Source organism: Ricinus communis, chromosome 7 (assembly GCF_019578655.1).
Source record: "Ricinus communis isolate WT05 ecotype wild-type chromosome 7, ASM1957865v1, whole genome shotgun sequence".
NCBI classification, from domain to species: Eukaryota; Viridiplantae; Streptophyta; class Magnoliopsida; order Malpighiales; family Euphorbiaceae; genus Ricinus; species Ricinus communis.
This window is the reverse complement of record NC_063262.1, coordinates 2,895,545-2,923,426: the sequence shown is the minus strand read 5'-3', so window position 1 is coordinate 2,923,426 and position 27,882 is coordinate 2,895,545. Positions and strand designations below refer to the sequence as shown.

The 27,882-nt window shown below is 35.1% G+C and overlaps 3 protein-coding genes across 6 annotated transcripts; 2 read left to right on the top strand and 1 right to left on the bottom strand.

Moving 5' to 3' along the window:
- Nucleotides 1-559: 559 nt before the first annotated feature.
- LOC8262885 lies at nucleotides 560-10,015 on the bottom strand. The gene is made up of 8 exons (XM_048376426.1): nucleotides 9,852-10,015; nucleotides 4,372-9,655; nucleotides 4,024-4,283; nucleotides 3,800-3,944; nucleotides 3,329-3,527; nucleotides 2,906-3,241; nucleotides 2,107-2,804; nucleotides 560-1,688 (listed from the first exon to the last, which is right to left on the bottom strand). The coding sequence occupies exons 2-8, from the start codon at nucleotides 9,448-9,450 to the stop codon at nucleotides 1,035-1,037; spliced, it is 7,371 nt and encodes a 2,456-aa protein (XP_048232383.1). The 5' UTR covers nucleotides 9,451-9,655; nucleotides 9,852-10,015; the 3' UTR covers nucleotides 560-1,034.
- Nucleotides 10,016-16,273: 6,258 nt separating this feature from the next.
- LOC8262884 (ATP-dependent RNA helicase eIF4A) lies at nucleotides 16,274-21,190 on the top strand. Of its 3 annotated transcripts, none has more exons than XM_015722041.3 (7): nucleotides 16,278-16,429; nucleotides 16,547-16,610; nucleotides 16,709-16,846; nucleotides 19,143-19,373; nucleotides 20,281-20,320; nucleotides 20,394-20,491; nucleotides 20,778-21,190. In XM_015722041.3, the coding sequence occupies exons 1-7, from the start codon at nucleotides 16,380-16,382 to the stop codon at nucleotides 20,793-20,795; spliced, it is 639 nt and encodes a 212-aa protein (XP_015577527.1). In that variant the 5' UTR covers nucleotides 16,278-16,379; the 3' UTR covers nucleotides 20,796-21,190. The 3 variants fall into 3 exon arrangements, with proteins under 3 accessions (XP_048232813.1, XP_015577527.1, XP_002523570.1); XM_002523524.4 differs by having other exon boundaries at nucleotides 16,279-16,429; nucleotides 16,547-16,595; XM_048376856.1 differs by lacking the exons at nucleotides 20,281-20,320; nucleotides 20,394-20,491; nucleotides 20,778-21,190 and adding an exon at nucleotides 19,846-20,180 and having other exon boundaries at nucleotides 16,274-16,429.
- Nucleotides 21,191-23,106: 1,916 nt separating this feature from the next.
- On the top strand, nucleotides 23,107-26,405 carry LOC8262883 (protein DETOXIFICATION 48). 2 transcript variants are annotated; one of them, XM_002523523.4, is made up of 2 exons: nucleotides 23,107-24,634; nucleotides 24,784-26,405. In XM_002523523.4, exons 1-2 carry the CDS (start codon nucleotides 24,488-24,490, stop codon nucleotides 26,197-26,199), a joined length of 1,563 nt encoding a protein of 520 aa, XP_002523569.1. In that variant the 5' UTR covers nucleotides 23,107-24,487; the 3' UTR covers nucleotides 26,200-26,405. The 2 variants fall into 2 exon arrangements, with proteins under 2 accessions (XP_002523569.1, XP_048232812.1); XM_048376855.1 differs by having other exon boundaries at nucleotides 24,497-24,634; nucleotides 24,839-26,405.
- The last annotated feature ends 1,477 nt before the right edge of the window (nucleotides 26,406-27,882 follow it).

Here is a 27,882-nt window from a genome sequence, read left to right as displayed (position 1 = left end):
GTAAACTTAATTTGTGGGTAATAGTGAATAAAAAAAGTATAAAAAGTTAATTTAGAACTTTTTATTTTATTTTATATATATATATTTATTGTTTTTGAAGATGAGACAATTTTTTTAAGAAAAAAGTAGAATAATGACCTTTTATAATAGGCTTGTTTAACTTATACCAATATAAGACAAAAGAAAAAGGCAGAAAGCTTAGTTCATATTTAAAACACAAAAGAAAAAAATGACAACTCTTCAACGAAACGAACCAAAAAAGCTATAATAATGATGACTTAGGACAAGTTCTGGAAGAAGATAAGAAATCTTGCGTGTTGTCAATTATTGGTAAATGTTGTGTTAGACGTGAACCTAGAATGATCGAAAAATGTGAAAATTCTGCAGTTGACTAGTACATTAACTCTAACTGCACACTCCTTATCCTTACTCGTTGAGAATGTGAGTGTTTAACTAATACTTGCTTTGCAATGTCTTGAAAATCAACTTAAGGAATGACATCTTCCAGCAACATTTCAAATACCCTATACTTTAGTGGATTGCTAAGAATAGGAAGAAATAAAAGACAATGGGAGACCTTGAGCCAACAATCTCAAAGCCTGTATTTATCATTATCATTAACAGCATCAATAACGCATTGTTCGTTGCTCGTTTTAATACATCAATCCCAAGAAATTACAATTAGGTTTTGTGCAGCCAGTAAAGCGAACCCAAAAAAAATAATGATAAATCACGACCTAGCTAATACACAAAACTTGCAATAGCAGAGCAGGCAACCCAACCAACCAGTAGAATTTAGAACTCTTATGATCTTAAGACCCATACGCAGGATCCACCAACAGATAGTCAACCAGTACTGTAAACTTCATCTGGAAAACTGGCTTTATCAATTCATATACCACTAAAACTCCACTCTCAGCCAACTTCCTTGCTAAATATTCTGTCAAAAGAAAACCAAAATTTTCACTGAAAAGATGTTTCAGTCCTGATACTTTCAATGTCTAAATCCAAGCACCTCAATTTTCTATTTTTCTTCATGATGTTGTTGACGTCCCACTTGTAGTCTGTTTAGCTACATAAATCTGCTTCAGTTTTGAAGGAGGAAAGCTCTTTTCTGCACCCAAAGATTGATTCTTTCCTTGGTATCCCATCCTGCGATGGGACCACTCGCCTCCAGAACTATTTTTCTGAGATACTACACCTCTTTGATAATTATACCCAGAGGAAGTACTGTAATGGTGAGCAGACATACTCTTATGATGGGAAGGCTGTGTCTTGAAAGCAGAACTTGTACTCTGGCCACTGTTGGTGCTCCCACTGCTATTCTGCAAGCCATCTGTCTTACCAGCATCCACAATGTTGCTAGCAGATGAGCTCTTAGCGACAACATTCTGTGTAGAAGTGCTAGCAGTGGTGGAGCTTGATGAGTCTACCAACCCAAATTCATCTGGTAATTGGGTCACAGTTGCACTATTGGCCACAGGGAAATTATGGTTCTTGTCAGAAGGTGCGGTTGTTCGAGACTCCGAGAACCTGTTAGGTAATGGCTGGTCCAATGGCCCATGGTTGAACTGAGAAGAAAGTGCCCCTTCTGCCTGTTGCTGCAATGGCATTGACACAGAAACTGATTGAAGAGGCGATGCTGGAACATGTGACCATCTAGCCTGGACTGACATGTCAGGAGTAGACTGCATATAACAATTTCAATCAAACCACAATGTTAGCAGAAACAATTCCTATGTTCCATAGGCATCTACAGCAGCTTTGATGAAATATAAACAAATACATATATATGTACATATTGCAGCCTTTGAGGAATTGCAATCCCTTGATCCAAATTTAAGAACATTTTAATACCAAAGCCTCACCACATTCATGCGCAGACAAAACCCTAAAAGATAAACAAGATAGGTTGTTGCTAGATTTTTCTGGAAGGGAATTCCGCCGCTACACGTGTTTAGTTAGCTGAGGTTACTAGCATTTCTAGCATTATAATGTCTGTAATAGCATGTGCATGTCATCTCATATAAATATAATTTTTTCCCTCCTCTAAAAACACTAATTGTTATTTTGGCAGCTAATCAAACCACAGATCCCAACTTTTACCTGGAAAGGAGAAACATCAAACATGGCCAGTGGAGAACCCATAGGCAAGAGCGGTGACCCTGGAGCAAGATGTTGCATAGGGGCCGGCATGTTGTTGGGATTGCGCTGTGCAGAAACCATATTCAGACTACTCATATCCCCTTCACCAACACCCATGGCAGAAGATGCGGGATTATGCTTCCAATCAGGTTGCTTTCCCGACGGGATATAGGTGGTACCCATAAAACTCAAGCCTACTTGTCCAAACTGACCAACTGGTGCAAAATGATTATAGACAACCATGTGCGGTGGACCTTGAACCCCAGGGATGCTTCCAGGAGGGCTGATAAAAGGGCCAGTGAAACCTGCTGGAGGGCCATAGAATGAGTCTACACCAGAATGGTGCTGCCATGTTCCCAGTGGACCGGATACTGAAGTATTACTCTTTTGAGACTGTGATTGGGCAGATGCAGACTCATCATGCGGCCCAAAAGCAAAAATAGGTCCCCCCAACATCGGGTTCATCTCATAGAAAGGAAAATGTGAATGTGTACCCCCAGGGACATGAGAAAGCATCTGGCTAGAAGAATTTTGTGGACTCGGCAAAGGAGGCCACAAAGATATTGGTGGTGTCTCAACAGAGAGATCAGCAGGAAGAGCAACACTAAGAGATTCTTCAGCTCTTGATTGCCTTGATAACTGTTGATCGCCAGATACACCTGCAAATCACAAGGTTACAACACAGTATAGCACCACACAGAAATTCCTATTAGAAACAGAAGTGCAATGTTAACCAAAGGTCACAGGGAAAAATAGGCACCTGTAGTTAAACTATCAATGTCTGCACCACTGAAGTCTTTGGAATCTGAAGCAGAGACGGGACCTGAACCCAGCCCAGTCCCAACAATCTCATCATTACTTATGGCTGCAACAGCAATTGCAGAAGCAGCTGCTTCAGCTTCAGATTCACAATCTACCAATTGGGCACAAGATTCATTGGAATGCTTCTCCTTTTCAAAAAAAATGGAGCAGTCATTTTCAGATGCAGAGAGATTGTGAGAAATTTGGATGTCTGACCGACAGGGACCTGGGGGCCCAATTCCATGGGAAACAGCACGGCTGCTCGGAGGGAGAATAGTTGGAGATGTTACTGCACCTGAAGATAAAAGGAACAAAATACTTCAATCAAAAGCCAAACAAATTCCTAGTACATCAAGGAGTTCGCAGTACAGTAAATGCTCACCAAATTGAATCTTTTCCCCTGCAAGCAATGAATTGATTGGACTAGTAGCAGAAGAAAATGACTTGTCTTTAGTCAAGATGGATGATGATGGCAAGCTGGACTCGCTAACTGATTTAGAAGGATCTCCAACAGAAGAATGTGTATCAAATTGTGCAGGCTTCATAGCCTCATCAAGTTGAGTCTGTGTTAACGCCATAACCTACCGGCAGATTATTTGTCAATATTTTGAAGCTTTTAACCAAATTATTAGTTCAATGTGAAATGAGGCACAAGCACATGATATGAAAGAAACCGAGTGAATGAGCTTAGAATATGTCGAACAAATATTAATCAGCAAAAGTTAGACCACATTTTATTTAACAAAAAATATAATCAGCTTCATATTAACACAGTAAGAGAACAGAGAAAATGTTGTAGGAAAATATTAAAGCCACTGCAGTAGCCGAAATATTAGAAAGAGCACTTGTATACCTGTTGATTGATCCGTGAATTGCCCCAAGACCCCAGAGATGTTTTAGCATTATCCAGAACTTTATTCTTGCCATCAAACATCAGACCAGTTGCAAGGTTCTTTCCACTTCCTGATACAACAGGTAAGGATCCCGTTTGGAAGGACCTGTAAGAGAGAAATAGGAGAATTACACATCTATGAATCTAGTTTCCTTTCAAAGAAATTCTTTGAAAGAGGTTTTTACTTGATTGTTTGGGATCTCATATCAGCTGGGGTATCAGTTTTCAAAGCAGGCGTGCCAATTGGAGGCAATGGTTGTGACACCATGGGGGCATTAAACCCTGCAGAAACTTCAACCTTTGCTAAGCCATGTCCATCAGTGCCAACAAAATCTGTGTGAATGCCATTTAGTGCTTCTGCACCAACTGCTGCAGAAATTTTATTTGAGGCAACAGAAACAGACCCAACAGCGTTTTGCAGGCTAGGACGAACTTTCCGCGGCATCTGGCATCACGAAAAAAAATGCAGTTAGGTGATATGTTATTTACAATGACATAAAGGAAAACTTATTCAAACTGCAGGGCAACAGAACCTTTGTGACCCGAGACTTTGCCTTGATTTCTTTCTCTCTCTGTTCTCTGCGATCATTCAGCATTTGCCTCTTCGACCTCACCTCAATAAAATCATCATCATCACTAGGAGCTTCTATGCCAGGTTGCTCAAAAACGCGCACAATTCCACTTTGCAAAGGTGCATCAACGTCCTCTCCTGAGTGTTTTCGCAAAGATTCTTTTCCAGCTCCCTTTTCAGCCTTAGTTCCTGAATCTACCTCCCGTGAAGCAACTGGCTGCAAATTCATTTCTGATTCAAATGCCTGTTTTGGTTGTCTATTAGGCAAAACCATCCCCCTTGAGATGCTTCTTGATCCAATACCCCTACCACTGTTATTAGACTTGTCATCAATCCCATGTTGACTAGACAAAACAAGCCCAGCAGATTGCCTCTTTTCATAACTTTCCCGTACCCGAAATTCAGTTCGCTGGCGTCGAGGTCTCTGCAATCCAGTAGGATCTTGGCGAGAATTTTCAGAAGCATGCATTGACGACTTTGAGCCAGAATTTTTCACTGCAAAGACATATCTTCTACCTCTCCCTCCTGATATTAAACCCCGAGCCTTGGAGGAACCTATATCTTTTTCTTTAGAAACTAACTGGGATAATGTTGCCTCTGATTGAGTTCGGCCTTCCACTTCCTTGGTAGGTTTGAAATTTTTCATGAATGAATCGTCTGCTCGGAAACCTGGTTCAGGCCTAGAGTTCCTATCACTAATGTTAGAAATCTCCCCTTGGCCCTGCTTCACATTGTTAGCAGCATTTTCTCTCAGTGGCAATGAATTTCCCTCTTTTGACAGTAGATGATGAGAGATATCTAAGTTCCTTGGAAGAAGACCTGGTTGATTATCCACTGATAGAGACAAGGCTTCACTTTTCATAAGATTCAAAGCAGCAGTATCCTGACCAGGTTGGATAGCCAGTGAACCTCCCGTATTTTGGTTCAAAGGAAAATTAGTTGCAACATTAGGCTGAACAAAGGACATCGATTGCGAAGCCAATGGCAATATCCCCTGTGAAATAGGAGATGTATACCTCAGCTGACCAAATTGGAAGAGAGGAGGTTGTGATGGGTGCATGTGAGGGAGGGATGGGCCAACTGGTGCATGCAGATGAAGGGGCATCTGTATAGAACCAATCTGTATTGCTGGAACTGGTGATGGTATAAGAGAAGGACCAGAGAATAACCCAAACTGAAGTTTAACTGGTACCTCAGGCTGACCAAGAACAGAGGGTACACTGGACATGACATTCTGACCTGATGAAAATGAGACTTCAGAATGAGTAAGCAAGCCAGAACTACTAGAAGCATCCGCATGATCAACGAGTTCAGATGCTGCAGATGTTTGAGGAACATGTTTAGGTTGAATTACCAAATCTTGCAGATCCTTCTCAGTTTCCTGGAAGATCCTGGAAGATTTATCAATGCTCGGTTGAGTAGAACCATCCACACCTTGATGGGTTTGTCCATCGTTGAGCATCCCGTTAAAGGAACTTTGTTCATCTACAGAAACTTGTTGAATCACAAACTTAGTATCTTCATTCCTGGAGCATCTTTCAAACTCATCACTTGGCATCCCAACTTCTACACCTTCATTGAAGCAAAGGACCAAGTTGTCCATGTCAGGTGAACTTTTCTCCTCTAGATGCAGATCTTCAAAATTTTGCACCAAGTCAACATTCTCATCTTCTCCATCATGCACTTCATCTTCTTCCTGGTAACCATCTTCATCCTCGTCATATTCTTCTTGTTCCTGCAACTGTTGATCATTTTCAACAGTCCATTCATCATCATCACCATCACCAGTGGAGACAACACTTGAACCACTCGCCATATTCTCTTTATCAGCCTCAATAGATAAGGTTGCAGATTCATTCAGTTGTTCCAACAATGTTATGTCTTTGCCTTCATTACCTGATAACACCGGAGAATCTCCAGATTCATCCAAGTCATCATGGGAGAGATGAACTGGAGAGTCAGGGGGGCTTGAAACAGAGAGTGACGACTGTGAGTCACATCTTGCCGTGCTCCTATCCAATAAGTGCGTTTCATTCTCAGCATGGTCCTGCCGAGTATCAATCCTCTCAGCACGTCCCACATTCTCTTGGTGGCTGCTCTCGTACCTTGTCTGCAAGGAAGATTCATTTCTAGCACCATGATTGTAATGCATCTCACTTTCTGGAAAAGTTGAGGGACCAGGACGTTCATTCTCAGGTCTGTAAGGGTTTCTGAGAATTGAATTCATAGTTGGAGGAGGTAGAACACGAGGCTGCCTCATTGGATACCGTGACCTCCCAAAGGAATAAATTCCATCTGCTTCAGGATTTTGATACACTCGTTCATGATATGAAGGAAAGGGATTGCCACGAGAGCGACTGTGCATCCATCCTGTATCACCAAATCTCTCGGTTATGTTATCATGAAATTCAGACTCCATCTCAGCATTTCTACCATAATGATCACCATCCCCTGAAATGTTCCATCTCTGGCCCTTAATCTGACTAAAATCATCCATATGAGTATCAGGAATTCCTCTGTGATAACTTCTAGAAGGGATGAATCCAGGTCCCCCATAAAAATCTTTTCTAGAAAATGTTCTTCCTCCGATAGATGCATCCCGCCTAGGACTATGATGACCATTCTCCAGCTCTTGGGGAAGAAAGGTCGAGTTATTTCCATTTTCAAACATATCTCTCTTCCATGAATTCACAACCTTTCCTCTGTCCAAAAAGGCAGAAGAAACGTCCCTAGGGAAATGAGACCTAGCCCCCATCTCCAATGGTCTATTCATTCCTGAGGAATCAGAAGATGCTGACGTTGTGATCCTCTCTACCATCTTTTCACTATCTTCCCAGTCGCCCACATCCGGCATCTTGGCAACATCCTTTTCTGATACCATCTCTGAAACTTTCTCATCTGTAACACCATAAGAATTAGTATTACCAGTCTTTGATGATTCAGCATGCCTTTTTGCAATCCTTTCTTCCAACTCCAAAAGCTTCTGCTTAGCAGCCTGTTTCCTCCTCTCCTCCTCCATAAGGATTCTGCGTTTCTCCTCCTCTCTAGCTATCCTCTGTTCTTCAGCTCTACGAATGGACTCTAGTCTCTCCTGTTCAGCTCTCCGGATGGCTTCCAGTCTCTCCTCTTCCAACTTTCTCTGCCGTTCTTCTTGTTCCCTGACCACCCGCATTCTCTCCTCTTCTTCTCTCCGAGCTAGCTCCATAGCTCTGTCATGTTCTTCATTTGCTCGCTGTCGCTCTTGTTCCTGCATCTTCTGCACCTTTTCAAGTTCAGCCTCAAATGATTCCCTAACTGGGTCATGAAAATCAGTCTGTTTAAGCACATCCTTCTTCTTCTTAACCAGCGCAGGAAAACCCCCTGAGAAGGGATCTCGCCCATCAAAAGGACTAGCCCCAAAGTCCTTCCCAAAAGGGTCCTCTAAGTAAGGTTTTTCACTCTTGGAGAATGGACGCTTCTCCCTACCAAAATTCAGTATGGGATCATTGATTGGGAGCCCTTTAGCACCCAAAGAAAATGATGATTTTAATACTGAGCTATTCTGGTATGCTTCGCCTCTGTTTCTGTTGTATTGTTCACCGCCATAACGATCTCGAGTATTGCCTTCAGACCCTCGATTGCCAAAAGAATCCATCTTATTATTCCAAGGCTGCCTCCCTCCCTGTCCATACCCCACATCCCTCCTTCCAGCATCCTCCCGGGCAGTGTCTCGGAAAGGTGATGTTATGTGCTTACTCTCCTTGGTTGCTTCTCTGTTCAGAGATGGCCTTGTGCCAATACCGTTTCTTCCATTTCCATACTCTTGGGCACCAAATCCATCTTTTGAAAGAGGTGAAGAGGCTCTCCACGAATTTCCTTCCTGTCCCTCTCTAGTAGACATTCTCACATCTCTCACACAACTATCAACCTTAGTGACTTCACTGGAAGAAATCTTTCCAGTTTCATTGTCACGCTGTCCCCTCCTGTCAAAAAAAGTATTTCCCAGCTTCTGTGGCAAAATACTTGGCTTTGGAAAATCAAAATCTGTCTCCCAGTAAGCCTCACTCTTGGAAAACCCATGATCTCTTCCTCGGTCCACCAAACCATGCCCTGTGTCACGCTCATCATCTGCCCAATCTGACCTGGGATTCAACCGAACTAACGGCAGTGGCCCTAGAAAGTAGTCTTCCTGTTTCCGATCTTTCTCATACAGGACAGAACCACCCACACCACGAGAATCAGCAGCATTTTCTTGCAACCCAGAGCTATTATTATTCCTTGACTGTGATTGTGGACGCATATCAATAGACGAGCCCAATTTTGAACCATTCTTCAACTCATCAGCCATCTCCTGACTCAACACCTGCTTCTGTTTCTGACTCAAACCATCCTTCTGTTTCTTCTCAGGCCCAGAAGTGGCTGGCAAAGTAGCCTGCAATAAAGGAAAATCCTCACCCCTCAAAACTGCAGCTTTTTCTGCTACTGAGTAACCCTGGGAAGGCACAGAAACTGCAGGCATCACTGACCGCGCAGAAGGCGGAGTATACACACTACCATTACCACCCCCCTTACTAACTCCATTAATACCGCCAACCAATCCCTGACCAACACCATGATTATTGCTAGTGTCATCAACTGTATGATCACCTTCTTTCTCCTGTGTGGCAATAGCAGCAGGCTTAGTCCAGCCCATACCCGAAGAACTAGGACGAGTTCCATTCCCAATACCACCACCAGCAGGCCCACCACCTGATCCCAATGAATCAAACCTCTCATGCTCTTTCCGCAGTGAAGGCAAATTCAAGGGGGGTGGAACAGAAAGCTTCGGTCCAGCAGCCTTTTGCGAGCTACGGGGCCGCGAAAGCACAACCATTCCTCCTCCTCCACCTCCACCTCCACCTCCACCTCCACCTCCACCTCCACCTCCAGGGCGTGCACGACTTGACAATCCATATGAATGATGCTGATTATTATGGTGATGATGATGATACTGCTGCTGCTGACCATATGATTTATTCAAATTAACAGACACAAACTTGCTCCCGACTCCGGGATTGGCCATTTCAGGGTCAATACACCCAGATTATCAACAGCGGCCTCCGATCCCCGCCAATGCATCAATTGAATGCAATAAAACCCTAACCCTAGCCCTAACTTTATTGTCAATTCCCTTCTCAAAACTTGAAAATTATTCCTTTAATAGATCTAAATATAAATGAAGATCACAGCGAATCAAAACCCTAGATTAGCAGAAACTCCCTCTAATCCTGATCAAGCCAAGAAAAAAAAAAAAACAAAAGTAAATAGAAGTAAAATATCTCAAATTAACATCATTAGAAACTCATAATATAAACAAAAAGCAATGTTAAAAGTGTAATATTGATTTTAGTTGAAGTTTGATCGAGAAGTGTGTTAGATGTGGAGAGATCAAAATGAGGAGGTGCATATGATAAGAAAGCTTACCTCCGGAGGCGTGAAATAGAGACGGCGATTGTAACGTGCGCCGCGGAGAAAGGAGTACGAGAGCGATATAGAGAGAGAAGTGTTTTTTAGAGAGAGAAAGCCCTACTACTGAAACCAGCGATAGAGCGGAGCTTAAAGCACGGGACCAAAAATATAAGGTTTATGTCCTTATTTATTTATTTATTTATTTTGTCTTTTTTCTTTTTTTCCCTGTGTTTCGTGTTGATTTTTGTTTTCTTTTCTATTAATTTCTTGTCCTTTTGTGTTTTTGCCGACTTGAGTTAAAATTTATTCACTTATGCCCTTCTTTTCTCCCTCGGTTTGTTTGACGCGTGATTTCAAATTAATCATATTTTTGCTATATATCTGTATTTGTTTTCAATCTACCGATTATTGATTTTGATAATTTGAGACATAAAGTTGAGGTTTTAAATATTCTTTTATCTTTCTATATATGTGAAGGGATTATTGTTAATTAATAATATGATATTTTCTTTTCAGTTTTTAATACAACTGCGATTCCTTAATTATAATAAATTTAAGTCTAAATAAGCAATTAGTTATGCAAAAAAAGAAATGTAAGTATATGATTATTTATTGAAATTATGTTGTGCTCTGTCGTGCAAGAGATACAATAAATTTAAGTTCTAACAATGTGTTTCCCTTTATGAATTAATTATAAGTATATATATGTCCGAATCAAAATTCTAATATTGTTTTTTTATAAACTAATTTTATTGAGATTTATTTTTAGAAATTTTAAATCTAAAGTGTGATTACTACATTAGCTAAGACTCCTTTTGTTGATGAGATTTTAAATTTTATGATTTGTAAGTTTTAGGACTATAAATTTTACTATTTTAAAATTTTGTTAGTTATTTTTGAGATTTTTAAATTTATAATTATTTTTATATTATATATATTTATCTTTTTAGATTTTACAATTAAATCTTCTAATATTTATTTTATATTATAAATTTATCTTTTAGATATTACAATACAATTTTCTAGTATTTATTTAACTAAAATTAGTTATGTGTAAATAATATTCACCATTTGATTTGAAAGCAAACTCTCTAAATTAATATAAAAATAAAATATTTATATATGAATAAATATATCTCATTATTAAATAGCCAAGATCTTTCCAACAAAATTTAGATTTTATTAAAATATAGATGATTGTAGCTTTTATTTACAAAACATTTAGACTCTATATATATATATATATTAATTTATGAGATTTAAATTTCTTTTGATATGTGTGCTTAATTTTTAACACATAGAATTTTTATTTTAATATGTGTATTTATTTTGACGTATAAAATTCAAATTTATGTGAAATTTTATAATTTTATTTATTAATTTATTAGTTAATAAATTACGTTCATAATTAAACATTGATTCTAATCATAAAGATTAACATATTAATAATAAATTAATTTTCTAATTAGATAATGATTATTTTTCTAATTAGATAATAATTATTCGAAAGAACAGTATATTAATTTTATATTAACTAATAAATTAATTTTTCTAATTAGATAATGATTCTAATTATAGAAAATAATATTTTTAGATATTATATTCATTAATAAATTAATTTTTAATTGTATAATAATTTCTAATTCTAAAAAAATAAAAATATCAATTATATTAATAGTAATAATTTCATATAATATTAGAATTAATTAATATATTTTTAAAATAATTTTTTATTATTACTGTAATAAAAATTTAAAAATGAATTAAAAATATTAAAAATAGTTAATTTGCTATTATTTTTAAAATATTATAAATTAATATTAATATTAAAAATTTATTAAATTATATCTATAAATTTAATTTTTATAATTAAAATAATAATAATAATAATAATAATAATAATAGTTATATAATATACAGAAAAATAACTAATTTAAAATTTTAATTTTAATAAAAATTATTTTATATTTAAATTTTAAAATTTAAATTTTTATCTCAAACTGTTTAACGGTTATGATTTTTTGTTATATCTTTATTTTTTTAATCAAAATAACGCCTTATGAGAATATTATATATAAACAATTTTCTTTATCTATAAAATTTGAAAATATACACCAAAAAGTTTTTATTTCCTTTTCTATAAGATTATGTTTGTCATTTGAAATATTACACCACAAACAATAAAAGCTTTATACAATCCAACCGATAATAATATTATTTTTATAAAATTACAAAGTCTGCAGGACAGTATTACATAAATATGTTATTTTATTTATCTTATTATAACTAGAAAAGATGACTTGTGTTTAAAATATTATTTAATTATAAATATGTTAAACTAAAATATAAATCTATTAAATTAAAATACATATCTATTAAGTTGAAACATTTATGTAGATACAAATACTATTGCTGACTAAATACAAAATTTCATTCAATAAAATACAATATATAATCGTTACATTAATAGCATGTTAAATAAAGCTCGGTCAATCTCATGTTTCTACTTTAAGTTGGCATGGATCATTTGTGAATAAAAAAAAATAAAAATAAAAATAAAAGTGGGGTAAATATCAAAATGGAAAGAGAATTGGATATATTTTTTATGAAAAGCAATAATTTGGAATGGAATAATCAAAATTAGACTTGGACTCTTTTATTGTCTTCTTTAAGTGCGTCGTCTAGCACTCTTGATTATTTATTTATTTATTTATTTTTTATTTTTGGGAGGCAGTATTCAACATAGAAGGATAAGCACACCAGATGAGTATAGTGTTAATATCATTCTTGTATTTGATTCGATAATCATACAAAATAAATCGTATTAGTTGCGGACTGTCACGCTAACACATTGAATATATGGTTTAACGTACTAAGAATATATAAAGTCAGATTTATAAATCTAGTATTCATTTAATATTTAAGTTATTCATTTACTAGTATTATTAATGATGGAATAGTTAAAAATGATATTTAATGATGACAAGCATGTAATGTGTGATATTAGTAAATAATTATCGTCACTAATTTATATACATTTTATATTTTTGAAATCTAATTTTTTTTTATATATATACTTAATTTTTGATACATAGAATTTTTATATTAACTCTTGATATATTTTTACTAATTTATTGATTAAAAAGTTACACTCCTATTAAACATTCATTCTAATTTCAAAAAATAATATATTAATGATGATTAATTTTCTAGTTAGATAATAATTATTCTAGTTCATTATAGTTTGATTTTTCTTGTAGTGCTAAGAATATTTTTCATTATTTTCAAGAGCAGAATAATGGGTTTAGATGATAAGTCTTTATTCCTTTGGGTAATAGAAGTTTATATTCTATTGCTTTATGCTTCTCGGTTTATCTTAAAAAATAAAACAGAAAGACAAATGAATTGTCCTTATCTTATTTATCTCTTTTGATGATAGTATTTTTAAGCATATCCATTCATTAGGAGTTTAACTCGTGCATCCAAGATGGTTCAAAGGCTGTGAAGGATTAGATAGTTTGTCTAGCTATCAAGGTTCTCTTCCTCCTCCCTCAAGTTGGAAAAACTATTCTTATAGTGTTTGGACCCATCCAAATCTGATTAAATATAATTTTCAATACACAGCTGATGATTAGTAAATCTCCTTGTAGTGTCGCCTATGGCCGCCTTGTGCTTATTATTTTTATCTTCTTAGTTACAGGGTTCTATTATGTTTTTTGTATGAACTAAGCCTTAAAAGACTTCTAGGACTTATATAGACTGATCTTTAGGGACCATGAATCAATTCCTCTCATGAATATATGTTTATATATATTCTCCCAGTGCATCTACGTAGGCTATGTTTTCTTCTATGTTGGTGCCTCTAAGTAAGGAATGTCCTGTGATTTTGGATGCTTGATGTTCTTTTATTGGGTTGTATATCAAAGATCTCTAGTTTGCCTCCAACTCCTTAAGTGGCTTCCGTATCTGCTTCTTCCAAAAGTCCTAGAAGCAAGGGATTAACTTTGCATTTTTAGCGGCATCATTATATTCGCCTTTATTGGCAGTGAAGTTGTCCAGTCTCTGATTTATGGTAAAAATGGCGTTGGAGAAGTTTTGCTTTTAGCTTTGGGGGATGATCTTCCCCCTCCTTTATTTACATCTCAATGCATGGTTTAATAATTGTCAATCTTCCACATTGGAGTTAATCCAAAGTGCAGAAGCATGACAACAATTATATTCTCTTTGGAATTGCTCGTTGGAGGATCCTCTCCCACAGGGGTGTTCTTAAAGCACTAGCAGCGTGCTTTTCCATTTATTTGTTAGGGTTACGTAATTGTATCTTGGGACAGTTTGCCTAATTGTTCTATTTTGCGTTTGTTGTTATGCTTTGCTTAGTCCAATTTGGCTGGGCTTATTTTTTTTCTTTGTTTCTTGTTTGGGTCTTGCCCTCTCAATGCAATGAAGTTTTAGTTGATAAAAAGAAAGCCTTAAAAGACTTATAATTCTTTTGTGTTTTTTTTCTTAGTGGATGTGATATCTCCCATCGATTAATGATTCAAGGATCATTATAAGATGTGATATATTATGCACTTTTATCTTTAAAATTAATACAATTTATTCATTACGCAAACTTTTGTTTGTTTATTTATTAGCGAAATATAAAACCATAAAAAAACAATTTAAATATTAATATAACACATTATCTTACAACTTTATTCTTTATTTTTAAAAAATTTATATAGCAATTTCCTCTGTCATTAAGAGAAAAAAAGAAGAAGAAGAAGAAGAAGCTAATAATAGTAAAGCCAATAGGTCCAATATAATATAAAAAGAAATCCAATCAGGCCTATGAAACTAACATTTTAAAGTCTTAAGGTCCAAAAGATAAGTAAACCTAATGGGCAGAAAAAAAGAACTTGATATTTGGCTTCTATGAAAACATACTTAAAAGCTCGAATTTCAATTAGTCCACTAGCCTCTAAAGGAAGATTTTTCTTTTAACACCAGTGTCACTCACTAGTGCCACCAATATCATTGTTGCTCCATATAAGGCAAGTGAAACAGGCTTATTAGATTGCCATTGTACTATTAGAACTAAAGTTAGATCACCCATTTATTATATTATTGCTTGATTGATAAAAACTAGAAAGATCTTATAGTCCAACCCATTGATTGTATTAGATCTTTAATATTGTAGCAAAGTACATATATCACATGTGAACTTTAGCCAGGTAATAACACAAATACAAGTCAAGTGCAATGTTAGTTTATATTAGCAATTTAGCCAGCTTCTTCTTTCTACCCCCCTACCAATCATTGTCTATTGACAGCGTTGCACAGAACCTTCATTAGTATGGGTTTTGAACTTTGCAGGATTGGACTGAGATTTAGTAATAACAGCTACAACAATGTCATTTTATGATTATAATATCATGAAAATACAAGCAAAAAGAACACAACACAGAAACATATAGACTCATCTATTGAAATTAGCCAACAACGTATACATACACAGTGCTAAAAGTACAGATGCAAAAAGCATTACGGGCAAGCTTCTATTAGCAAAAAGCCACAAGAAAACCACTCCTAGCCCTTGTTTGGTATAATTATCCTACTTTCCCAAAAGTATACTTTATGGAAAATTGAATTCTAAGGAAGTTATTTATATATATTTTATTTTTAATAAATATTTAAAATTTAGTTTTGATGTATCAAATTATTAGCACAAGTTAAAAATATGAATAAAAAAAAAAATGTGAAATAATTTCTTTCATCATTTTCGTCGTGATTTTTGAATTTTTAAAAGGCAAATGATATTGGTGAAGTAAAAAAGAGGTTAGTATCTAGGATTAAGAGAGTAGTATTCAATTTTGACCGAGATTTTAATTTGACAATAATTATAATTAATTAGAAAAATCAGACCATTTAAATAAAAATTTAAAGGATAGACCAAATTTGCAAAAAGAGACAAATGTTTTGATTTGTAATGTCATTAGACCTTTACAATATACTATACTTTTAGTCTCTAATAAAAATGGTATGGTCACTTTTAATCAACTTTATACGTTGGTAAGCTCGCCTCACCCGGTTTAAAGAATTAGTTGGAATTTAAGAAATGCTCGTTGATATGTCTTACTAGTTTTATTTAGTCGAATAGAACTGAAAAGCAGAAGTTTTCGATTAATCCTTTGGCAAATTTCCTCAAATTCAACTGTGATGCTTCTTATATAAAAAGTTCTAAGAAAACATCTTAAGCTTTGTTTATCAGATATGCCAATGGTCATGTTTTTATTGTCCATCATTCTTCTACTAAAGCATCATCTATAACAGCAAGCAAAATGCTACGGCTTCCCTAAAAATAATTTCTAAATCCGATTCTTCGGAGTAGTAATTTATTTTCATGAAAGTGCATTAATGAGCCAAAACTTATCATAGGGTATTTATTTGTAAATATCCCTAGATAAACGACGCCGCTTAGAAGGAATAATACCACGAAGGAAGTCTTTTGTTTTTGGCACTGATGTGTTTGACAGGGCTAAAGTCATCGAAAAAAATGGCATAATGGACGCAATCGAAGCCGCTTCTCCTCCTCAGTCCCCTTCCAATCCCAGGTAACGACATCTCCTTCTGCTCCTTCTTCTTCTTCTTTTTTGTGAGTTCTTCAGTTAAAATAATTTCTATTGAATTTTAAATAACAATCATTAATTTTTTTTTATCGGCTGTTGTAGTCAACCGCGACATTTCTATGTCGCCGTCGATAGACTCCACTTCAAAATGGTTCTCTCTTTCTCTGTATCTCTCTCTCTCTCTCTCTAATCCTCGAAAATAGAGAATTTCAATACCTTTAAATTTATGGTATGAAATAATGAATGCGCGTTATAATATGACAGGAGACGTTAGTGGAGTTATTAGGAGTCGCCGGCCGCCGCTCCGGGCTGCCGATGGTAGTGTGTTGTAGCTCACGTGACGAGCTCGATGCTGTCTGCTCTGTCGTCTCCAATCTCCCCTACATTTCTTTCGCTTCTCTGGTACTTATTGTAAATTCTTTTTTAGGGTTTATTTGATTATAAAAAGTCTAATTATAAAGCTTCTTTCTCAATTTTTAGGCCAAAGGGCCAAGGTTAAATGAATCTGTCGACTTTTTGTTATGGTTAGTTTAACTCTGAACTTTGAATTGCAGTCAATTAACCTTAAACTTGAATTTTAAAGACTTTTCAATTCTATAAATTTCTTTTACCGAAAATCACATTTAACAGATCATAAATTAATCAAAATTAGTTTTATTTAAGGTTCTTTTTTAATTTAAATTAAATGAATTTTAAATAACAAATTATACATCCGAATGACTAATATCCACATTCTTTAAGATTTTGTAATAGTAATATGTATCTTTTATGTTCTTTTAATATTTTCTCATAAGCAACTTATTAAATATTATCATATAACAAAATGTAGATATAGATATAAATTAAATGTTTTATTTTTAATTTCGTAATTTTTGTCATTTTATGAAAAAAGAAAATTATATTTAATTGCTCATGAAAAATATTAAAAGAGTATGAAATATGTAATTTTGTTGTAATCTCGTCGGCGTCATTTTCGTTATTCTTATTATTTTTATTTTCAATATTTTATTTAGTTTCACAAGCAAGTTAGATATGTTTTCTACTTTATTAAAAGGCCTGAATAGTAAGAATATTTTATTGTTCATTTAACTTCTAGTTAATTAAATATAATATTTTTCATTACTTGGTATGTTAAATATGAGATTTTAATTATAAATGAAGTTATATAATTTAAAGTTTTCAAAGTTCAACTTTCAAGGGCTTAATTATCGTAATTAAAAGTCATAATGAAAAGATGAGAGGTTGAATTGACTGCAATTGGAGGTCAGGGGATAATGTAAGATTTGATGAATGGGTGGGGATATTTGCACTCCAAGGATTTATGATTACGCTGCATATTTTATTATGTTGTTACTTAAATTAATAAAATCATCTTACTTATCTGTCCATATATTTTAGCATCTAAACTATTACAATTTTTTTTCCTTTTTCATTTGTAAGATATTCATATTCATTTTATATGCAAGAATAATAATTAGGATGAGATCCTTCTTCTTTTTTTTCAAATTAATTGTTTTTACCATAAATATATATATGCATACTTAAAGTGGAATAAAATAATTATTTAACTAAGAAATAATTAATATGTTTTATTAGTATTTACGTTAGTTTCATTCAAATAAAGACAATTATAATAAGAATTCATAAGATCTTCTTCTTTTTTTTTTAAAACACTCTGTGAATTTTAGATGTAAACATAGAGCAATTTTGATTGCAGAATTCTCAATATATCACCAAAGAAAGAAAAATTTATAGAAAATTCTGAGTAGCAATAATAATATAGTAGAACTTTAGAAGGCAACACTGTAAAAAGAAAATTAAAACACAAATCTAGATTATTATGATAATTGATTTAAGATGACAAATTATATGCTGGGTCAATACTATTTTATTTTACTTTTTTCTTTTCTTAATATTGATCTCCTGCTGTTAATCTTTCAAATAGCTTTATGCACATGTTAGCATTTGCATTCTTATGGCTAAAGAAAACGTACTAAAAAACTGACATATATGGTGATATTAAAAAAGTGTGAATTTAGATGTCTTTTGTTCATTGATGTTTTCATTCCTAAATATTAAAAGGAAAAAGAAAGGTCAGTTTTGTCAATTTAAGATGCAAGGTAATTAATATGGAGTGCAATAATAAACTCTTGGAGGGCAAAGATCCCCACCCTTGATGAATAAGCTAAAGAATTGATGATTAAAATGTCCCATAACAGTTTAAGAATTTGATTATATTTTCCATAACTGTAATATTATTGATTTCATAGTAATGCAATCTCTCAAAATTCTTACGGTCAAATGAATGATCTTGTGTTTAGCCTGCATTAATATGCAGCTGTGGATCCACTGTCTTAAATCTCATTTCAAGTGTTTGTTTAATTTTGTTGATATATTACATGTTCTACCATTTCCAAGATCAAATGTTCTGCTCCTTTTGTTTTTCCTGTCTTTTTGAAATAGTCAGCTTTTGTTAAAAGCATGTTAGTATTTATATATTTAGCGCTTTGAGTATCATGGGCTTTGATGCTTGCATTGTAGGTCTTTGTGTTTAAGGTAATTACTTTGCCTACATTGGGGCAATAAGGCATCAATGTTTGGTTAAATTAACACTAGGGATTTTATATTACTTCCTTATCTTGTTACTTTGTATTTGAATAATTAATAATGCTCCGTCCATACATTATAATGATGGCAGTACAGTGATTTAGCTGAAGCAGAACGAACTTCAGTTCTGGAGAAATTTAGGCAAGTAACAATGAGGTGGAACCAGAATATCACTGCTCAGTCGGGCAATAAAGATGAAATTGAGAAAGAGGACAAGTCTCATATGATAGTTGTAACAGACACGTGCCTTCCACTTCTTGCTTCTGGGGAGTCACCAATTTCTGCTCGTGTTCTGATTAATTATGAGTTACCAACGAAGAAGGTGAAGTCGCTAATTTTCTCTGCCAATGATTATGGTTAATTGGTTTATTTTATTCTCTCTCTCTCTCTCTCTCTCTATAGAGGCCGCATTGAGCGCTTGTCAGGTTATAGTTTAAGCTGTTTCCAACTTAGTGTTGCTTTGTACTATATCCTTTTAATCTGGGCCCAAGCTATAAAAGCGGCAAATAAAAATTGGGCCAATATCAAGATTGAATTCATATTATAGACTAGATTACTTGCAATTTTTCTTTTCCTGGATCTTCATATTTCTATGGATTCCATTTTACGAGTTCAGCATTTTAGTTTTAGTGGATGTCAGATTATCTTCTTGGTTCAAGGGGACCATCATTTATAAAGTTCAATTTTCTTGTGCAATGGTAGCCTTAAATAGAAGTCTTAAATGATATCCTTGAAGGCTGTTTCTGTAAATCAAGAAAAATTAACAAGTCTATCTACAATTTAATCATCTGTAGATTGGAACATGCATATCTGATTGGGAGCAATCTGAGTGAACTGACACATGTAAACGCTGTATCGGTGATCCTATTTGGAGTTGACAGGGATCCCAACAATCATTGACCAAAGTGCTCCCAATTCCCTTCAGGAAGAATTTGATATGTGGTCCATTCAGTGGGGAAATGGGCTAACCACTAAACCAAGGGATTTGTTTCCCTATAGATGTGGTACATCCAGTCTTATCTTGCAGCTCTAGGCATGCCTGTTCCCGTATTCCATTGGGATGGTGATCTTAGTTGCATGCTGCATTCAACTTTATCATGGCTATTATAATGCGTTTTTTTTTTTTTTTTTTGACTTTCACGTGGATGCATGTGTTTTTCTTCATTATTAGTGCTTATAACTGAGGGATTCATTTTAGATTCTCTTGTCATTAATTGGTATGCTTGCAGGAAACATATGCGCGACGCATGTCTAGTTGTTTGGCAGCAGGTTTTCTCTCGATCTATGTTATTTTGTGATTTCTATGGGTTTTGCAATTCATTATAATTACATATAATTGCAGATGGGATTGTAATCAATATGGTTGTTGGGGGAGAAGTGGTGACTCTTAAAAATATTGAGGAGAGCAGCAGCCTTGTCATAGCTGAAATGCCTATAAATGTATGTTGTTTGCTTGTTCCCTGTTTATGAATTGAAAATTATTGTGGCATAGCATTATTTTAAAGGCCTTAGGTTGCAGTTGTAGATGTGGAGCTAGGCTTCTACGTTTTTTCACTCATAAGGAAAAAAAGTTGCGAGTATGATTACATTGATTATTTTGTTTGTCTCATCATTTGAGTATTTCAAACACTTCTACGGTTGGGCTTCTCTTTGTCTAATGATTACTGAACTTCCGAATGCATAATTTTCTGGATTTGTGATTAACATGAATGTGTTCACATTCCAGATATCTGAGATTTTATGAAGACAGATATTTCTGCTATGACTACAGAGCAAAATAAGGATAAACTTCTTATGCTATTTCCAACAGTTGAAGACTCCACAAGTGATTTGGATAATCTGTGAGTAGTTGCGACAACGTTGAGATTTTTATCAGCCCAAGTTTGCATTATTCCAAAATATTATATGTAGAATTGTTTTATCCCTTTGTCTTCCTTAGGAAAAGATATGTAACTTATATGGTAATTGGAGTGAGGAATAGGAAAAATAGGCTGTGATTTCCCTCAAATTGGTTTTCAAATTAGTTATAAACTTGGTTGTCATTTAAGAAGATTCATCTCTAGGCAGGACTAACTAGGAGGTGTACTTCGTTCCTTGGCAGACAAACGCAATGAAAATATCTTTATTTGATTTGTTCAATAATGAAATTCAACCATCACAATATTGTCATTTATCACTAGAAAATCAAAAGTGATACTTAGAAAGTAGTGAAAATAAGTAGTTGCTTAACCCTCCTTTTTTTGTTTTTATCCTGTACTCTTCTGGCATTACCAAAAAGAAATTTGTATGATATCTTGGCATATAAAGTTGGAAAGATGAGGTTGGTGATTTCAAATTGTTTGATTCGTTTAAAGTGGACTGTTAATTAGTAACAAGTTGGAGTCATGCTCCTCGAAATCTAAAAGTCTGTAATTGTTGGATTAGAATTGTGTTTCATTTCTCTTATAGAACTCGAACGTTGCATTCTTAATTGTTTACTGTGAGTCAAAAGTTCTGTCATTTTCTTGAGAAGAATCTTGTGCTCGGTGTTTCACAAAGAACATTATTATCTCTTATCAGAACGCAAAGTTTTAATAATATATTTGGGGAAAGTGGATAAGTCACGTCCATATTGATGCATTAGGAATTATTCTGTGGAAGTCCCTAGTGGCTTTTGTTTAATCAGGTTGATCGGACCCACTAACACGTTATGCATTACTGTCTAATGTTCAATGTTTATTGTAGAGAAGGACAGTTCCTTCCTAGGTCTAGGACCGCAAATAATTCAGCCAAGTCGGTAAGCCTGGCTTTAAGAAGTACATAAAACGGCCCTCCCTCCCCTTTGCCTGAGCCCAAGTGCATAGACTAGGGCCGATCAGAAGTGAAGCATGAAATTACACAAGTAGTCAATCGGAGGCTGTAAAGCGCAAAATCTGGTTCTTTGAAGAACTACTTGGACAAAGCATGTGTTTTTCTTTAGACATTTATTTTTTTCTTCTGCCATAGAATGAGAGGGGATGGTTTGCTAGGTCTTCTCCGGGTTGACTGGAGGAGGTTCAAACATTACTTTACTAGAAGGAAACTTTATCACTTAGTAGTATCGCGGGTGAAGGTGATTTTACTAATGATTACAAAAAGATCTTCATCGTAGGCCACTTGGTGAATGAATAGTAGAATAACCGAATTTGGAAAAGATACAATATAATATAATCTTGGTTGTCTAGCATAACAAAATTTGACAAAAGATAAACAAGGCTGGCTGACAGTAAGCACATCACTGTCGCATTCTTTTATGTTGAGCATTAAATTTTGCATGTAAATCAACATCCGGACGGTCCCCAAATTGAAAGAAAAGAAAATTTAAAAACCAAAAAGAAAAAGAAAAATAGAGAAGATTTTTTTTGGGAATTGGACAATCAATGATTGAGACTAGTGGGTCACTACCATTTAGTAGAAGTTTCAGCTGGAGCATCTAATCACGTGAAATCACCACTCACAACAATGCCAGCCCATTTAGGGCAATGAGAAAAAACTTTCCCAAAGTTTAATAGGAAATATTTCATTCTTTAATGGAGAATTTTAGTAGAGGAAGGCCATGTCTAATAGAAGGGAAGAAAGGGAACAGAATTGACTCTCGATTGTCGTGTACATTGTTTACTAATTTATTATTAATCTTTCTTTGTTGCATAAATTAATTAGCTCATGTCCCTACTACACCATGCTCTTCTATCTTCTAATTAGGAAAAGATATAAAAGATTTTGTATAGTGTGTATGGTGGCATTTGTCGCGGTCCCTCATTACTCAAGATGGAGGACACTGGTGTTTTTAGGCGACCATGGTAGTCTAATAATTTGTATTTCTTTTCTTTTTTAGAAAAGGTTAGTTGGTAATCCTTATCCAACCTAATTTCCAGTTGATGATGACCACCCACAGGAATCATTACAAAAAGAAATGGCTGTTGAGAAGGCAATTTTTTTTGTTTCTTTTTATCAAAAACCGTCGAGCTATCTCTACTATAAACAGTAAGTACTTGCGGTGGATAATTGCTGGAAACAGAATGCTGTCATGAACTAACAAAGATTATTAAGGGTCATGCACTATTGAAACAACATTTACCTTACTCGAGTTTGGCTCATTTTCTTTCGAACTTCACACCTGAATTTATCTTTCTACTGCTGTCAGAAATGGACATTTATGTGTACGTTTAGTGGCCCCTTCAGAGTACTCCAAAAGGAAATCTTGACAGCCCATTTTGCTGTTATATGCACTGTAAATTTGAAAGTTAGCTTAGACGTAGTTGGCCTAGCTTGCAAGGAGATTGCATTTGGCAATCAACTGCAAAAGAATATCCCCGTTCTTCTGGCAGTTGGCAAATATATTGTGGTGGGCTAGTCAAAGCCGTGCGTGTGCAGCTGTTTAAAGCACCAAAACCATAAAATCCATCCCTGCTAGCTTTTGTAAATGAGAATTGCCCTCACTAGTACTACTACCTTTCTATCTTATATCGTACAATAAGACTCCCCATGAATCATCCAAGGCATCCTTCTTTTCTTCGCCAGCAAAAGAACTGCACATTGCAGAGCTGTGTGTGTTCGTCCATTGCATGTTGCATGGCTTTCTAAAGGCACGTGGCTAGGACAGCACCCACGTACTAGCCAATGATATAGGTTAATAGGAGGGTTATCAGATGAGATCCTGTTAATCCTGACCCAAACCCAAACCCAAATTCAAACCCGAACCCGAAGAATGGCAGAGGGACCCACCTGCTGAGATTCTTTTATTCTGGAGTTGGGCAAATTGAGGAGGGGCCATGAATAGAGAGAAACAATGGTTGTTTTCGGCATTACAAGATGACCTATAGATGATGCATGTGTTGACAGCTTTCCATGTTTGGCATTTGGAGGGGCTGCCAGCAACCCTTTACATTAATATTAAGTGAACGGTGCTGCTGCTTTCAATCTTCCTTCATTGATATATAGCAAGAAAAATTATCAGAATTGGAAAAAAATTAAAGTGTGAAGGGTGTTTAAGTTTTTTAGAGTCCCGACGAACCCTTTGATAGAAAAAGACAACCACCCGCATGGTCGCCCCTTCTTATCCTCCTCACACAAGTCCATTCCTTACCACCAAACCCTAACTAACCTCAGTAATACAAAGATAAAATAACAAAGAGAAAGCAAAGTGGAATTGTGGGGAGAGAAACTAAACTAGACTGAGCTCTCTCTCTCTCTGCGCGCGCTTGTGTTTATATATATGACTATAAGTGCTATAGTATAAGACTCAGGTATAAAAAGAAAAGAATGTCTCCGATAATCCAACTTGAATCTTCAAAGAGATATTAATAACACAATACTTTCACTACCTTTCTTTTTCTTTTGTTTTGTTTTGCTTCTTCTTTTCCCGTTCTCAACTATAAATTGTAGTACTGAAGCTGAATATAAATCTCGATTTTCTAAATGAATGATCAAAGAATTTCAGCTTCTGTTCCTCTGTTATGCAATTATCACTCTCAAAAATCAAAACGAGAAAGTACTAAGAATGTGTTGTCAGAGAAACAAGATTCTCTCTACTGCCATCAAGCGTGGCGGCCTTCCCTTTCTCAGGTTAGTTTCAGTGACGCTTATGTTTCTTGTACTTTCTTTTGTATGGTATTTGCACTTATTTTCAATGCTTAGGAAAATTCCACAAGAATAAAAGAATATGTATATAATTTCTGTTTTTGTTTTTTCTTTCTCATTTATCCTCCTTTCAGGCTGTTGATGAGATCAAACAGCTTTACACCATCGCCTTTCCTATGATTATTACAGGGCTTCTCATCTATGGCAAGTCTGTTATATCAATGTTTTTCATGGGGAAGTTAGGGAAAGAAACATTAGCAGGAGGGTCTCTCTCAATAGGTATCGCTAACATCTCCGGTTACTCTGTCATCTCCGGTCTTGCTATGGGTATGGAAGCTATCTCGTCGCAAGCCTGTGGAGCCAAACGATGGCCTCTCATGGGAGAAACCCTTCAACGAACGATTGCAATTCTCACCTTAGCATGCATACCCATCTCTCTTTTATGGCTAAACATTGAGCCTATCCTTATATTTTGCGGCCAAGACCCAGCAATCTCATCCATTGCATCTACCTACTTAGCATTCTCTCTTCCGGATCTTGTCCTCCAATCCTTTATTAACCCTCTGAAAATCTACTTAAGAGCTCAAAACATAACCCTTCCTCTTATGCTCAGTGCAGCTTTTGCATTAGCTTTACATGCCCCTATCAACCACATCCTTGTCTATCTCCTAGGCCTTGGTATTCAAGGCATTGCTTTGGCTGTGACTATAACAGACTTCACTCTTCTTTCTGCTCTTTCGCTTTACCTCTGCTTCTCGGATATCTGTCGCGAATCATGGCAAGGCTGGTCATTTCAATGCTTTAATGAATGGAAGCCAATTCTTGGCCTAGCCATCCCTAGTTGCATATCTGTATGCTTAGAATGGTGGTGGTATGAGCTCATGATAGTCTTGTCAGGGCTGCTAATAAATGCTTCTGACGCGGTTGCTGCAATGGGAATTCTAATACAAGCAACTTCACTTCTGTATATCTTTCCTTCATCGCTTAGCCTAGCCGTGTCAACTCGGATTGGCAATGAGTTAGGTGCAAATCAACCTAACAAAGCCAAAACATCATCCATCGTTGCATTATCTTGTGCCATCTTCATGAGCTTTCTTGCAATGTTGTTCATGACATCAATGAGGCATGTCTGGGGACAAATTTTTACGACAGATCATGCTATATTGTCATTGACAGCCACAGCAATGCCTGTGGTGGGGCTTTGTGAGTTGGGGAACTGCCCACAAACCACCGGCTGTGGGGTGTTGAGAGGCAGTGCTAGGCCAAGCCTTGGAGCCAACATAAATTTAGGTTCTTTTTATGGTATAGGATTGCCCATAGCAATATCAATGGGCTTTATGATGGGATTGGGCCTATTGGGCCTATGGTTGGGCTTATTGGCAGCCCAGATAGTTTGTGCAGTTATCATGGTGGTGGTGCTGATGAGGACAGATTGGAAAGTGGAAACAAATAGAGCAAGAGAGCTTACTGGTATTGACGGGGAAGGTGGTGAAGCAGAGAGTAAAATAAAAACACTTGAAGGATTAATTTCAAGAACCATTGTTTATTAGAAAAAATCAACTCCAAAATTGTTTAATGCTTCTCTTTCACTCTTTTCCTTTCCTTTCCTTTCCTTTCTTTCTTCTTTAATTTATAAAGGATTACATATTTTAATTTTGTATTTAGTGGTTTTGTATTAGGCTCACATTTGGGCCCTTTGTTTGGTTGAATGTCACAATTACAGACTAAATATTTTCTAATTTGGTTGTTGCTTTTATATTGCCTCCTTCTATGATGGAAATATTGCTTTTTCCTTCCCATTTTCTTTGGCATCTATCTAATTAACTTAACCAGCTATTGCATCAAATATTTCGTTTAAGTTACAAAAACCCTTGTGGCATAAATTTATATTGAGATTCCTCTTCCTATTTTCAGCCAATATTTTATATTATCTCCAAACTTTTTAATTTTGCAACACTTTACTTTTTCCATAGACCAGTTTTCAAGTTTTTACTGGTCATTGAATTTTCAGAGAAACTTCTTAATTTATGAAAAATTAAAAGGTAAAGTTTCAATTGTTGCTTGATTTGGTTCACTGATTAATAAATACTTTGAAAAATGTCTAGTTATAGAAGCATATTGTAGATTTCTTCCATTCAGTAGGTGTCATATACAGCATGAGTTCATCCATTAATTCAAGGTTGAAGAGTGAAGAATGAAGCAAAGCCAATATCTGGAAGAAAATGACAATGAATTCTAACTACTATCAATACATTGAATCTTGTTCATTTTTAATAAGGTTTCACACCTTGAAAATTATTTTCTGTACATGGCCACAATTTCTTAGTTGCCAAACAATATTTTCTTCTCTAGAGAGAAAATTAAATTGAACAGTATTAAAACACTTGTTGCAAGCAATGTGCAATAAGGATGATCACTTTTAGGAATAAATCTTCTGAATATTTAGAAGACATCTTTTGAAAACCAATGATATCGTCTTCTTGTTCATTTCACTTAGACGTTTGCTTGGAGGAAATTGAGCAACACAATTAGAAAACCTATGGTAACAAGCGCATTAGATTATGAGGTGCAGAAATTCTTAACTTACTTTTCTATCAGTGTCATCTTTTTTAAAGGAAAAGGAGAATTTTAATATTGATAAATGAATTTTTTTTTAAAAGCATTTCTAAGAATTTTTTTATATCTATATTTAATATATACCAAAATAAATAGAAAAGTAATATGTATATGTAAGTGTTTTATATTTTGATATTAAATGATTAGCATGTATTTATTATTTAAAGCTAGTATGTATAAATTATCTATTAGTATAGTATATTTGTAAGGACATACACCGAGTCTAGGTAAAATCTTTTATCCTTCTAGTATCCAACAGTTATAAAAGTAGAAAAATGATTATAAATATAAAATACACTCATTCTTTTATATAAATACCTAGATTACTTATGGCGCATCCAGAGATTATAATTGTTACCCATATCTTCTAGTACATGTGAAACATTAATCTCACAGAAAGCAGAGTGAGATGGGCATTTGTACAACTTAGGTAGATAAGATATGTAGTATCTTTGCTTTTAGAAATGCTTTACTCCTGTTATACCTTTTAAGTTCTTTTCTCCATCAATTTATTATATGGAGTTGCCCAACTTGAGTGTCAAAGTGGGCATGGCATCAAAATGACACAATAACGTTATTGATACAGTTTGCTTCTTTGAATCTCAAAATGACAACCA